This window comes from Bemisia tabaci, chromosome 7 (assembly GCF_918797505.1).
Source record: "Bemisia tabaci chromosome 7, PGI_BMITA_v3".
NCBI lineage: Eukaryota > Metazoa > Arthropoda > Insecta > Hemiptera > Aleyrodidae > Bemisia > Bemisia tabaci.
The window spans coordinates 41,913,502-41,928,499 of NC_092799.1; the positions used below are offsets into that span (position 1 = coordinate 41,913,502).

The 14,998-nt window shown below is 37.5% G+C and overlaps 1 protein-coding gene across 1 annotated transcript; it reads right to left on the reverse strand.

The window, feature by feature from the left end:
• Window positions 1-955: 955 nt before the first annotated feature.
• Window positions 956-14,618, reverse strand: LOC109033006 (uncharacterized). The gene is made up of 6 exons (XM_019045403.2): window positions 14,461-14,618; window positions 12,259-12,624; window positions 6,963-7,129; window positions 5,282-5,519; window positions 3,965-4,162; window positions 956-2,802 (listed from the first exon to the last, which is right to left on the reverse strand). The coding sequence occupies exons 1-6, from the start codon at window positions 14,519-14,521 to the stop codon at window positions 2,651-2,653; spliced, it is 1,182 nt and encodes a 393-aa protein (XP_018900948.2). The 5' UTR covers window positions 14,522-14,618; the 3' UTR covers window positions 956-2,650.
• Window positions 14,619-14,998: the final 380 nt, after the last annotated feature.

A 14,998-nucleotide genomic window follows, 5' to 3' on the forward strand; every position in this document is an offset into this window, starting at 1 on the left:
GGAGCCCTCGGCGCGGCGCGCTATGCGTTTCACGCTGACCGAACTGTGTTTGAAGCAATACGTGAAGTATTCATGCAGTCCTGTAGGCGCTAATATGTTTTACATGCCATGTAAAACATATTAGCGCCTACAAGACTGCATGAATACTTCACGCATTGCGTCAAACACAGTTCGGTCAGCGTGAAACGCATAGCGCCTCCAAGACTATAGGAATACTTCACGCATTGTACCAAAAACAATACGGTCAGCGCGGCGCGGCGGCGGAAGGAAAAATTATTAAACCACATCTATGTTTGTTCTTTCATAATTTTTTCTTTCATTTACTATAAATGGAAAGCCTTGTCCACATAAAGATAAGTTTAAGGAACTTAACTTTCGCGCGAAGTTCCGTGAAATTTTGCTAGTGTTGATACGGCTTATACAAAACATGTACTCAACACGAGTTAACGCGTCTCATGCACACCCCCCCCCCCCCTTCGGCACGTTCACTTTATGGTTTTTATTGTTGTTTCAAAACGAATAAGAGAGGGGCGGAAAAATACAGGCGGACCATGGGCGGCAAGTAGGTAAATCCGGCCCTGAGCAGGTTGCAACTTTTTTTGACTGTATATTGACTTAACTGAGATATACTGTAACAATCTTGATTGTTTACTTTTAAGACACTAAAAGTTGCACATAACGGCAAATAAGTTGCGACAAACAAGGATCATTATTGCAACTTAAGTGACTTGAGCAATTTAAGTTACATGCATAAATCTCGAATGGTAAGGTTGTGGTATGGTAGGCCTTGGCGAAATTTTGACTGAAAGGTACTCGATCGACATAGGCAGATCTATTATAGTGTCTATGCTTAACTTAGGCATTTATCTAAGATTTTGCTCTGGATAAGAGCTCTAAAAGTAGTCTGTTTCGTAAATTAAGCAGGATTAAATTACTTTATACACGAGCTCTTTTATTCACAAATGTACACAAATATTTACAATACATTAAATTATAAATAGATTCAGGAACTGAGAATCTTTCTGATAACACTTAAGATATAAATAAGGGACAAGTGTAGTATTAGAAGAGAACCGTTTATTATAATGTACATTAAGGAATAACCTAACTATATTTGACGTACAATAGGTTGGAAAAGGAAGTTTAAGTGAAATCTACTGTCGAATTGAGAGATGAAAGTAATGTAAGTAGGTACTACTAAATTTCTTCTTAGTTTCTGATAAAACTATTAAAAAGCTACTAATAATACGGATATGAAACAACAGGGTTTTGAAATTTTAACGACTGAACTTGGGAATTAGAATTGTGTGCCTCGATTGCGGTGTTTGAACATTTCCATTTCTATGTTATTTGTAATGACGATAATGTGTCAACTTCATTAATTTGAAACTTTTAGGAAATATTCTTCATATTGAGGAAGACCCGTGGAAATTCTTAAAAAACGACGGTTTTTCTTTTCAAGTAAAACATTAAAGCATGACGGGGAGTCTGCTACATCGCAAGCCTAGATATTGACTGTGAAACACCAAAAATAAGGGTCTCGATTGTAGAGCCCTAATATTTCGAATTTTTATTAATTTTTCCAAATTGTAGTCATGTGCATAATTGTATGAAATGTTTTAAGATTGATAAATAGTATTGATGGACCACTTGATGGTCCTTCAAAAAAGTAAAATGTGGTAGGAAATCTGTGACCAAAACCATGCAGACCAAGACTCGTGATTTTCTAGTTCTACCTTGATTCGAGTTGAAGTACCAATTTACCTTCTGTCCGCTTATAAATAACCAAGAAAGCATATCCTTGATTCCAATGTTCCCGAGGGGGAAGAAATATTATTAACAAACTACAATCAGTTGTCGTATTCGCTTGCTCTAAGAACTTATAATTATTATAGATGAGGTACACTAAAAAGTTGTGCAAAGAGATCATATAAAGGCTATTGCTCACCTTTAGGTGCACACCTTTTGCCGTTTTCGTCTTATTAAATTTCAATATAACAGTAGACACTTGCACTGACTTTAACTAAAATGTATGATCCGGAGTGAATCATGTTCAATTTGGTGCAGACGTTATCACGTCTTTATCCATAATGCAGTTTTTCATTGAGTATAAGTTTCTAGTTTCAAATGTAAGACACATCTGACAACTCTTGTCAGCTCTTGCGGTTTTATCAATTGCGTTGATAAATCTTTATGCACTTCACTGTAATGAACTGATATTTTTTGCTACGAAATATCGGAGGGTGTATATCAATAAAAAATGTGTGCAAAGTCAGAAGAAAAAGGCTAAACAAGTATTAGGAACCACACCGAGACGAAAGTGAAGTTGATTTAACATTCGAGATGTAAAAAAAAAAAGTGTGCGAGAACATTTGAAATGCTGAATTATCAGTCTTTGCAGTTAGTTTTACATCTTGGCGTTGTTAAATTATCTACTGTAGCGATTATTTCAGCATTCCATAAATTTTCGCACACTTTTTTTTACATCCAGAATGTTAAATCAACTTCACTTTTTTTTTGGTGCAGATTTTCATCGCGTTCAGCAAAAAAAAGCGTTTCAATTTCTTTTTTAAATTTCTTGCAATTGTCGGTTCTCTTGTTTAAATTTTAAGGGGAATGAAAGCACATGATCTTTGATTTGATGACATTTTCACGTGGATGCCATCAGCTTAGATGTCGGAACGTGTGCAAGAGGGTGGTGTCGATGGTGGGTTTGATGGTGGAAGTGTTCTGGTGAAGAGAACCCAAATTGAAGTTGGTGGTGACTGGCAGGACTCATTCCCAACGGACTAGCATAGTATGCTGAAAAAATAAAATAATACAATTGATTTTTAAAACAAAATTATTGACTCAAATCTGGAATTCTAAGAATCCAAATCATAATGCGTTTAAGGGAAAAATCTCTATCAAATACTTTAGATGAATAGCCTAATTTATTAGAATGTAACTAATCTTTTAAGGAGAAACATAAATTAATGTTGGTTAAATCAAGAAACTTTGAGATGACTTATGTAATTGAGAAAGTACTTTATTCTGAAGAAGGTCTCAACTACTGAGCTATGGAGTTATTTGAAATCAATCTATCATTTACTAAGAACCGAAGGAAAATTGTATGCCTTTCCAAAACTAAAATTTCACTACTCAGCTTTGAAACTAATTCTTGATTCGTTGGTTCGTTCATAAATGATGTCAAGTACGTGGAGGGGGAGGGAGATTTAGAACTGCATCACAAATCTCTATGCAAAATTTTAGGAGTGGGAGTTCAGTAAGGGTTAACATGGTGGGAAGGAGGGGTCAAAAATCGATGAATACCTCCTTACAATTGTAGTCAAATCATGATATTTCAAAACCTTTGACCAACGACACCAAATCTTGGGCTCTCGAAACAGTATTCTGTCTGTATGCATTCCAAGAGAGTTAATCTCTGAGTGATGATAATTCATTTAAATTAATATAGAATTTCTGTGTACAAATTGTGCACAAAATCAAATTTTGTACACAAAGCTTATATGGCCTGGTTACACGCTCAAATTTCCGTCAAATTCGCATCAAAATGCTGACCAAGATGGCGGTCGAGAGTTATCGAGAATAATGAGTAAAATTTATTAAAACAGCGTGTTGATTGAAATAAGCACGGTTGTGTGGAAATCAGATGACGGATGAGCCCCACAGTTCCATCATCTACCATCAAATTTTTACAGGCCGCAGAAATTTGATGGTAGATGGTGCGCACCAGTCACCATTTAATCGGAAATTGATGGGAATTTGAGCGTGAAACCAGCGCACTAAATATGCTGAATCAATTCAAAAGAAGAAACACGAAAAATGTTGTAACAGAGGAATTAAACATTTTTTGGAGTATGGAGATTGCAAGAATCCCCAAAAGTGAGGATGCTAAAATGTTTACCCCATTTCCGCTGAATAAAAGATGAAGCTAAAAAGCAACACATAGCTGTAAACTTACCAGGATGCTCAGAAGCGCCGAGAGGGGCATCGCTGTAATTATTATTACTGGTGGGCTCAGATTTGATATGACTTGTTGCACTCGACGTCGAACTATTGGTTGGCAAAAGAGATAAGTAGGATCTCTCCACGCCTGACATGCTGAGAGCATGCTGTCCTAAGTCTCGGTGGTCACTGGCTAAAATCTGATGCTTCATGTCTGTGGGACACACAAATTGAGACGATTAAATGCTTTTCATTTACAATTCGAGCGCTTAAAACTAAAATTTTTTCGGATTTTCCTCTTTTTATTTGTAAAAATCGGCCAAACTGACATTTACAGTCCACGGAAAAAGGGTAAAGGCAATACCTTAAAATTGTAGTGCCATCCCATTTTGTTGTATGATGGCAATATTGCCAATTAATTGTGGCAGCACCGCAACATCTGGGTTAGTAACCTAATTTATTCGGGTAGTATCACAATTAATTGGACTGCATTTTGCAATTTGGAACTATAAATTCTGGCGCGGTTTAAAAACAACATATGTACCATTAGTTTCCCTATGCACATAAGTGTTTTTTCAGATGAGCCGGAATCTATAGTTCCAAATTGCAAAATGCAGTCCAATTGGAGTCCTACCACGATACATTCAACAAAATATTCTTAGGACAGTATGTTGAATTTTTTTTTTTTTAAGCCAACGTGCGTTAAAAATTCAGAATAAGCTGAAAATCTCAATACAGAGGGAAAAAGCTCATATAAGCACAATCCGCCAAAGAAATATTATCGTAACTAGTGTTGCACCAAAACAGCATATCTCTTTGAGGAAAAATTGTGCTCATGTGAGCTTTTTCCCCCCCTCTGTATTGAGACTTTCAGCTTTATGCGGAATTTTTGACGCTCGTTGGCGAACAAAACTCCAACATACTGTCTCACGCCCCGTGTGTCCACCGCAATCAGTTTGTGTAAAATATTATTGTGAATAATTTAATTATTAAAGTCAATTTTGCCAGCGGGAAATGAGTTAATGCTCTTTTGTCTGACAGACACATTGTACTCACTACTTTGCCATGCTAAGGAAGAACGCCATTCGAGAGTTGCCGAATTTCTCCAGAAAACATGCCTTTTTGAGGAAAGTTATTCATATTTTTTCTTGAAATTTTCAGATGTTTTATATCAACGTGTGAAAAAAATTATCCGAAAATTTTGAAGAAAAATGTTCACTATGTTCCAAGAAAATTCCGTTTTTATTGACGTAAATCTGACAACGTCTAAAGGCTCATACAGCGTTTTTCCTTAGCACGGCAGTAATGTGGAAAAATTAGGGAGTCAGCGTACCTGTCTCCGCAACGCGAGTTACAGAGCTATTCGATGACGAACTAGACTGTTTTTTTGGTTTCCGCTTTCTGGTTTGAATGCCGTCCTTCCGCATTGCCAACGGCCTGTTGACTCCGTGAAGCTTGTAGTATAAACCGCAGGCGTTGCAGACGGGCTCCCCTTCGTTATTCCGCCTCCAAAGGGTAGTCATCCGAGTCCCGCAATTCGTACAACATAACCCTAGCCTCCGCGTTGCCGTCTGAAAAATATCACAAAGACGGTATTTTTCCCTGTCAATCTTATAAAAACAACTTGAATACCAATAAAAACACACTAAAATACAAAAACAAATGGGTATACAAGGCTATAGAGGATAAATAAACAACCAGGACGTTTCGGGCCAATTACATGCCCATTCTCAACTGGAACAAAAGCTAAAAAAATGTAAAAATTAAAGCAAGAAAATGAGCATGCAACTGACCGAGGTAGGAATCAGTGCAAACTTTTGAATACCTTAGGCCGGAGGAAGAAAAGAGTCCGAGAAAATGGCAAAACAACACTGCCGCACTAAGGAAAAACGCCGTGTGAACCTTCAGGCGTTGCCAAATTTCCTTTGATAAAACTTGTATTTCCTAGTAAACTTATGGATATTTTCCCACCAACTTTTTGGATAATTTTGCTCGTAATTTCACCGAAAAGTCTTGAAAATTTCAAGAGAAAATATTCATAACTTTCCTCGAAAATGAACATTTTATCGATGGAAATTTGGCAACTCTCTTTGTTTACGGCGTTCATTGAAATTGGCAAAGGCTGACTTTGAATGGGCAAATATGGATGCCATCGGGCGATGGAAGTGTTGAAGGAGATTGAGTAACTTTGGTAAAATAGAGAAATCATCCCGCAGTGAATTTGAAATAAAATAATTTCATGAAAATAGTTCCGAGTGGATCCTCAGGGGAAAAGCGAGACTCGCTGAAAATAGGGATGTCATGAAATGGCGATTTCCAAAGATTTGGATAGCTGGAAAATTACAAATTTAGAACACGTGGAAGAAATCAAGGAAAAATTTAAAATAACGAAACAAAACAGGAAAACCGTCGAATGACGAATTTGAAATTTGGTGGATCACATGCCAATGTCAAAGGCTGAAATTTTCAGTAGAAACCGGAAAACATGGGAGGAAACAGGAAAGTGATCGGTCAGTAAATTAAAACTTGCACAGAATGTGTACAAAGTGTCAAAAGGAAAACTAGTCGGGCATAATTGGGACATTTTGGGAAAAAATGGAACACAGGAAAGTCATCACGTGGTTAAATTAGATGGTTTGAGTGTCATAATTCAAATTTGTTAACCACGTTCGTCAGAAATGTGTGATACATATAAGGCTATTAGAGACAAAAAAAAAAACAAATTTTTTGATCGAATGTTTTTCCATCTTCATTTCGAAATCCATAGAAGATTTGAAATAAAAGTTCAAAACTTTAGACAGTTTTTCCTCTCCACTGTGTCTGCTGTAATACAACTTGGTTTCATACAATTGACTTTTTTAATGCAAATTAGGTATTCGTCTAAAACTTATCCAGGCGATTTTACAAACACATTGATTTTGATTTTTTTTAATGTTCTTCGCAAGCCTTAAGGCCTTCATCTCCGTAAAGGGTCACATCTAGGAAAAAACTGATCGACATATTTCGGGACTTACCAGTCTTTTTGATGGCTTCACTAGTGGCCTGTTCATGCCATTCATCTTATGATAAAGGCCGCAGGCATTGCACAAATAATGACCGGTGCCATCTCTCCGCCACAAAGGGGTTGAAATTGCCCCGCAGTTGACACATTCTCGACCTTCACCCCATTCCAAGCCACCATCTAGACATTGATAAGGTATAATAATATGTTGTAGAATGAAAAAAACTGCATGAAGCAATATGCATATTTTGATAAATCCAATGGTGCTCTACTTAGATTTAAAAAATTACTAAATAAATAAATTAAAAAAGGAAGAAAAAAAAAACAGATTTGAATTACGTTTCCGTACCTACTGGAAAAAAGTCTGTTGTATCTAGAGTCCAGACTCTTAACAAAGTTGACAAGAAAAAATACCCTTGATTCAATCGGATTTTGGCTTGAATCAACAGAAAATCAGCCTTCATTATGAGGCTTAACTCTCGATTCAAGCAAAAATCAGATTGATTCAAGAGTATTTTATCTTGTCAATTTTTTTTAAGAATCTAGACTCTGGATCCAAGAGACTTTCTTTCCAGTGCGGGCAAGAGAATTGTTTGAAAAGACAATAATCAAAATTGACGTTTAAAGATTTAGCGTCAAAAATTGATAAAGTAATAAGTTTTATAAAACCTAAATTTGCCGAAAGCGTCACACGGCTTTTGACGTCCTTCCCCGGAATGTTCAACACCGCCGAAATGAAGTTAGTAGTGATGATGAGAGGTGGACGCATTTATTAAAATATAACACGCAAATTACAACTAAGCGTCTTTCATAATATTAATAAGATGTCCACGTGGTACAAGTTTACGTGGGAAACCTATATGTTATTGAGGGAACGGAGCGAAAACGGAGCGTTACTTGAGCGCGCAAAAAACGCCTACAATCCTCCCGATAGGCATTTCAGCCTACGCGACTGTTGCTCAATCTTTCTTGCTCACGCCAGGCGATTTTTTCACTCCGGCTTAAATTGGTGTTGCACGAGCAAGAATCTACCTCGCTCTTTACGGCCACACACTGAGAAAATTCCATGGCTTATAAATCAACTAGTGGCTCATATGGAACACCACTAATAGTGGTACAGGCAATATGTATCAGTTAGTTGATTTATTAGTTGCTTTATTACGATTATGCTATTTACGTCGGAGACCGGGAACTTACGTTAGATTTCTAAATTTACTTTCTGAAAGAGCTTTAAAATGTCGTTAATTACTTTTGGATTACCAGAGCTTAAATCGTGTTAGTTAGTTAGTTATTTTATTCATGGTATTTATACCTTAGTATAGTTCAGAGACTGAGAATCATTAGTTCATTGACCACTATTGGTGGTGTTCCTTTTGAACTAATTGACCTAATTGGCTCATAAAGCCATAGATTTATCTCCGTGCAGTAAGTACTGAATCTCACAAATAATGGAGACGATAAGCCGCACAAGAGTTCTCTTAAGAATGCCAAAATCAGTATTATCCTACTGTGAGTCCTAAACGTCTGGTGTGGATTGAACGTATTAAAGAAATAATATCATATCTTTATACAACTTGGAACAAATAACTGTTTTAAATATATTTAGATTAAACCAAATCTGGTTAATATTTTTATCGAAAAGTGCGAAATTTTAATATTTTGTGCCAATAAGGGCGTGAAGTTATTAATTTGAACTATGATTCGGTAAGCTCGTGCCTTCAATTTGGAGCTCAGCAGGTTGATATTTCAATAATTTTTCCGCGACGCTGCCTTTTTAGACAAACTGATTGCGGTAGACACGCGAGTCGTATGGATAGTAAGTTCGAAGTGTAGCCAACTTGCGTTACATTTCAGAAAACTGAAAATATCAATACAGAGGGAAATGTTCTCAGGGAAAATTGTGCTTGGATGAGTTTTTTCCCCCCGTAATGAGATTCTGAGTTTTCTGAAATGTAACTCACGTTGGCTACACTTCCAACTTACTGTTTAAATTTTTCGAGGTGCAATTCCACCTCGTTTCACACAGCTTTCGCGGGATACTTTCGGATATATGCCTCGAATTGTTTACAAAAAATGTTCTTAACTCTGATGTTAACCTCGCAAGTTTCAAATCATGAGTTTTGTTATTAATGCAGGGGCCAAAAGGAGGATGAGGGGAATGCGCAACTTCTAGATGCACGAAGTGAATCTAGCATATCGGTCTGGTTTCATATATCAATGAAGAAATGCTTTCTCCTTGTAGGAAGCGAACATATTCGCCGAAGTTTGTTCGTGATCTTGGCTCGGCGTGATTTTGCGGCACGAAGTATTACGGAAATACGTTCTTCACTGTGTTTTAATCGTCTACGTTAGGAAATACAGGGTGGGCCAGAAGTTCCAGGACGGTCGGCTAACTTTTTAACGGTTCGAGATAGAAAAATGAAACTTTGGGAATGTTCTTATCTCAAAGGAGACCATCTTTTGGGGGAGTCAAAATTTTGGTCCCCCCTAAGGGAGGGGGCGGGGGGCCCCCAACTTTTTTTTTGCAAATGGCAACCCCTATCTTGTGATACCTCATTCGAAAGACCATAAAAAACTAAGAATTTTGGCGCAAACCGCAGATCAATATCTTAATTTTTGACCGAGTTATGATAGGGTCAAAGGTCAAATTTTACCTATTTTCAAAAAATCACAACTCCGGTTCAAATTATCGTAAAGAAAAAAATAAAACGAGAAAATTTACTAAATTGTGTTCGCTTTTTTGTAAAAATTGCAGAAATCACTTCGAACTAATTTTAAGGGGGGGTTCGGACCCCCAAATACGTCAATTCAAAGGTCATTCAATTTTCCCGCGAAATAAGCCAATTTCCCCTAGATTTGCCTCCACATTATCTCAGTGAGGTAAAAATCAGTTCAACATTACGTTGGGCAAGTCCCCAAATTTCAGGAAAAGTTTAAAAAAACCCAATTTAGAGGGTCAAATTTAATTACCTTAAATTGCGTTTTTTTACCTATTGACGTATTTGGGGGTCCGAACCCCCCCTTAAAATTAGTTCGAAGTGATTTCTGCAATTTTTACAAAAAAGCGAACACAATTTAGTAAATTTTCTCGTTTTATTTTTTTCTTTACGATAATTTGAACCGGAGTTGTGATTTTTTGAAAATAGGTAAAATTTGACCTTTGACCCTATCATAACTCGGTCAAAAATTAAGATATTGATCTGCGGTTTGCGCCAAAATTCTTAGTTTTTTATGGTCTTTCGAATGAGGTATCACAAGATAGGGGTTGCCATTTGCAAAAAAAAAGTTGGGGGCCCCCCGCCCCCTCCCTTAGGGGGGACCAAAATTTTGACTCCCCCAAAAGATGGTCCCCTTTGAGATAGGAACATTCCCATAGTTTCATTTTTCTATCTCGAACCGTTAAAAAGTTAGCCGACCGTCCTGGAACTTCTGGCCCACCCTGTATAGATTTCACACGATTTTGCGTTCGTGATTTAAAACTTAAACTCGTTCATTGTGACCGTACAACAAAATCTACAGGAGTAGCGGCATAGAAGAAATGGCTTTCGAGCAAACATAATTATGTAGCAGATCGACGGTGAAATTCCCAAACCACGTATCTCATTTGTGGTGTTTAAAAAAACAAGGTCCATAACGTCACAAACCGAGATACGTGGTTTGGAAGTTTCACAGTCAATATATGTGTATACAGTCTGTCTCTGTATGTATATACAGTCTGTATGTATATACAGTCTGTTGTTGATTATCATACTCATATCACTGAACATCAATTAACCTCATGATTCAATGAGTGGAGCAGTAATATGTTTGATGAGTTGTTATAATATAAGGCACACATTTTGAAAATATAATACATCCATAGTACAGTTGAATTAATCGAATAGTGATTCACATATAGTTTGAAAAAATTATCTCTCTATCTGCATTCGATCTCATATTTAACTGACCGAAAAGTCCAAGTTAGAGGAGTTGCACATTTGGACTACATTTTGCAATTAGAGTTCAGAAACTACAAAGCCTCAGCCACAACTGCCTCAGAAGTAACGTAGAAACGTGTTATTCTTTGTTTCCCTATGAGCATACAGGTTTTTACAGATGAGTTGGATATTGTAGTTCCCAATTGCAAAGGAAGTTCATTTATAACTTAAATTAATCTTTTTCTTAAACCTTACGTTTCAACCGCGTTTAGCAGAAAGGTACCAAGCCGCATCAGCTATTGCCAAATTCAACAGATGTAATTTTTTACAAGAGAACGTGTGTGCGGATTTCTCCGAAAATTTTAAGGAATTTGCTTCGTGCCATACAGAAAATGAACTAAGAAAATTAACCTGTACCTGTCAAAGGGAGAACAATGTCTTTATGCTCATTTCAACACATTACATTGTTCCCTCTTTGAAAGGGACAGCCAAGTACTACGTTTTTAGGTTTTTACAATTTTTTACTGATTTATCCAACTTAAGAGGGCTGAGTTCTCTGCCGAAACGTTTTGGTTATATTCGTGAAAATTAGCCTTGTTGCCTTGTTACCACTGTGTAATTTGTTTTACTATCGTATTTTTGCTTAACGCGGTCCATTTAATTATTGATATTTCCGTGGTTTTTTTAAAATATTTTCACGTGAAAATATTCGACGTATCAAATTGAACCAGTGAGTTCGAAAACACACCAACTCTGAAAAAAAAAATTGTTCAGAAAACACCTAAAACTGCGCAGCGGGCGAAGAAGTTAGTTTAAAAAAAACCTTTATAGTGTCAAAGGACAAGTACTTACAGATTTTGTAAAGCACCAAGTTGAAATCGATACACCATGTTTGATGACAGAGAATTAAGCGTTAAAAAATTTCCGAGTTGGTGTTTCCGTTCTCACCGACTTGCAGATGCTGATTTTTCATAGTTTGCCCTGAAAAATTTATATTTTTTGATCTGAATAACGCTTGAATATTTATATAACTTGTTGGTACAAGGTATACTGAACCGAAAAAAGAAAACCGCAAAATCGAATGGTCACCCGTTTCCCGTGAAATGGCCAAAAATTGGTATTTCCGACGAAATACTTCGATTTTTCCATTTTCCCGTCGCTGTTTCGAGCACTTCCGATTGCAATTTCGAAAGTTCCCTTTGGGTGTAGATGCATCTATCCATAACTGTTACTAAACCGTAAAAAAGTGATAATCGAAAAAAACCCCGAGTTGGTGTGTTTTCGAACTCACTGATTCAATTGATGTCCCTCCCAAGCAAGGTTACCAAGGTCGACAAAGCACGATTATTTTCCCTGCCGCATTTAATTAATTGTTATGATGAGCGCAATTACCGTAGGGCGACGGGCTCTGGAAGGCGGCCGTGGAGTCGTAGGCCTTCCACATCCAGGAGTTGTGCTGGTAGAAGGAGGCGGCCGCCGGCTGGTGGTGGTGATGGTGGTGGTTATGGTGGTGGTGGTACATGCTCGACATCGGGGACTCGTGCATCGCTCCGGCGCTGCCCCCGCCCGCTCCCCCGCCCCCTCCTCCGCCGCCGCTGTTGCTGGTAGGCGGGGTCGAGTGCCAGTTCCCGGCAGAGGGCGTCGCGACGGTGGGCAGGCCCGCGCCGACGCCGACACCGACGCCGACGTTCGGGTGGTGGTGGTGGTGACTCAGCAAAGCTCGCGACGAGGGGACGTAGACTGGGTGTTGCAGGTTCCCTGAACAGAAAGCGTTCCTCCAATCACGATACGTCTACAGAGTTGAACTACATTTGAGGGGCTTGGAGGATGAGGCGCCAAAGAGCAGTTTTCGAAAAAATTGAGATTTTAATGATTTCAAGTATAACTGGCCGTAATGCATACTTATCCTGTGAAAAATTCCCTCCCAAATTCCAATTTTTAAGCATCAAAAATTGAGTTCGAAATTTTTTTCAGCTCACTGGAAAAAAAAACCACATTGGATCTAGAGTCCAGACTCTTAAAAACATCGACAAGAAAAAATACTCTTGATTCAATCGGATTTTTGCTTAAATCAAGAACCAAGCCTCTTAACTTGAGGGAATTTTCTTTTGATTTAAGCTTAATTCTGATTGAATCAAGAGTATTTTTTCTTGTCAATGTTTTCAAGAGTCTGGACTCTAGATCCAATGTGTGTTTTTTTCCAGTGCTGTACAGGATCAATGTGATTTCTAAACTTTAAACACGTATTTCTCGGAATAGCAAAAACTGCACTTATGCGCCTTGTCCTCCAAGCCCCTTGTTAGGCTTGTCTTTTACAAAAAGGGACCAAAAGCATTCCAATGTCGCTAAGATTGTGCATTTTTTATACGTTGTAAGTACAAACTGAGCTTTGAAACAATATGTATCTCTGCTCTCAATAAACTACGAATTCAAGATGGAGATTGCCCTAGTAAAATTGATTTTTTGCATGATTTAAGATAATTGGAGTTATATTCATAAATGCGATCCATTTTGCAATGAAAATTGATTGTGTGAGGAGTAAAAAGGTTTTTTAAAGCCAAAATGAATTCCTGGAAGTTTAGTGCTAAACTGAAATTTCATATCACCAAAAAGTATACTCGCTGTATGTATTTGAATGTAATGTGAATTGCATTTTGCAAAAAGGAACCAAGAGCTCTCCAGTATCGCTAAGACTATGCAACTTTTTAAACCTTGCAAATATTAACTAATCATCTAAACAAGTTTTATCTTTACTCTCAATAGCATGTAAATTCAGGACAAAAATAACCTTCGTAAATTTCATTTTTTTTGCATGATTTCAGTAATTTTTTGCCTAGAATGTAAGTTGCACAACCCTAGTAACATTGGAATGCTGTTGGTTCTTTTTTGCATAATGTAATCCATTTGGACCGCGTTTAGTAGAAAGGAACCAAGCCACATAAGCTATTGTCTTTAACTGGGCATTTTAATTTTTTACATGAGAACGTTTATGCGGAATCCTTTGAAAGTTTTAAAGATTTGGCTTCGTACTATACAGAACATTCATTGTAATTAGTACGAAAAAACGCACAAGCGTTTTCATGTAAGAAATTAAATTGTCCAATTAAATTTGGCAAAAGCTGATATAGCTTGGTCCTTTTCTGCTCAAAGCTGTATATTTTGCAATGAGAAGCCATTGTGTGAGGAGTGAAAAGGCTTTTTATAGCCTAAATGAATTCCTGAAAGTTTAGTGCTGAGCTGTTTCATATCAACAAAAAGTATTCCTCGAGATATGCATTGTAATGTATGTAATGATTGCGATGTATTACATAATAATGTAACATGACCTGAGCCATAGTCATGAACTGTGAGAAGGTGTAAGCAAGGTATACGTATGGGAAGCACGAGTAGCCGCAAATAAGCGATTTTGGGGGAAAATGTTGTAACATCCAACCATAAAGTTACTTTGGCCCGAAGAAGTGTCTCCTAAAATCTGTATATTTTCACGAAAGGCTCAAAATGCTGCACCTCGTGAAAAGATAAAGTTATTGTTGAAGCCTGACTTCTTGAAAATGTTGGTTTCTAACGGTGGGATGATAGGGAAAATTAACTCACCTGAGGTTGAAACATCAGAATATCCTCCAGTGGGCGCACTTGAAGGTGCGGAATGGTACATTATACAACACAGCTCTCCTTAGCTGGTTTTTTTCTTGACATTGATCATGGAGGAAATTGCAATATTTGAATGCAACAGTGGACGACCTGCACAAAAAGACACACATGAATTGTATTAATTATCAACTACTGAATTTTTTGTTACAACTTAAAAAACGAGAGTTGTATGCAGCACAAATGTAAAGAGGAATATTTATTTCGACTTTTCTTTGAAGCTTTATCGTCCGTTCCCTGCATGTTCGTTCTGAAATTGATGATGGGCACATTTCCCTGCCATCCTGTTGATAACGCTTACTCCATTTTACCTGGGGGAGTCGCGATTACCTCCGAACGTTCCACGATAACGATGTTTCATGTTCAGGCGGTTAATTGCTGCGCAACAGCAACCTCGCTGCGCATTATTATTTAAATGTAGGTGATAAGCAAACTCTTGTCGGAAGTTTTCCTTTTCCCATGTTGATAAACGCGAAATCGATGG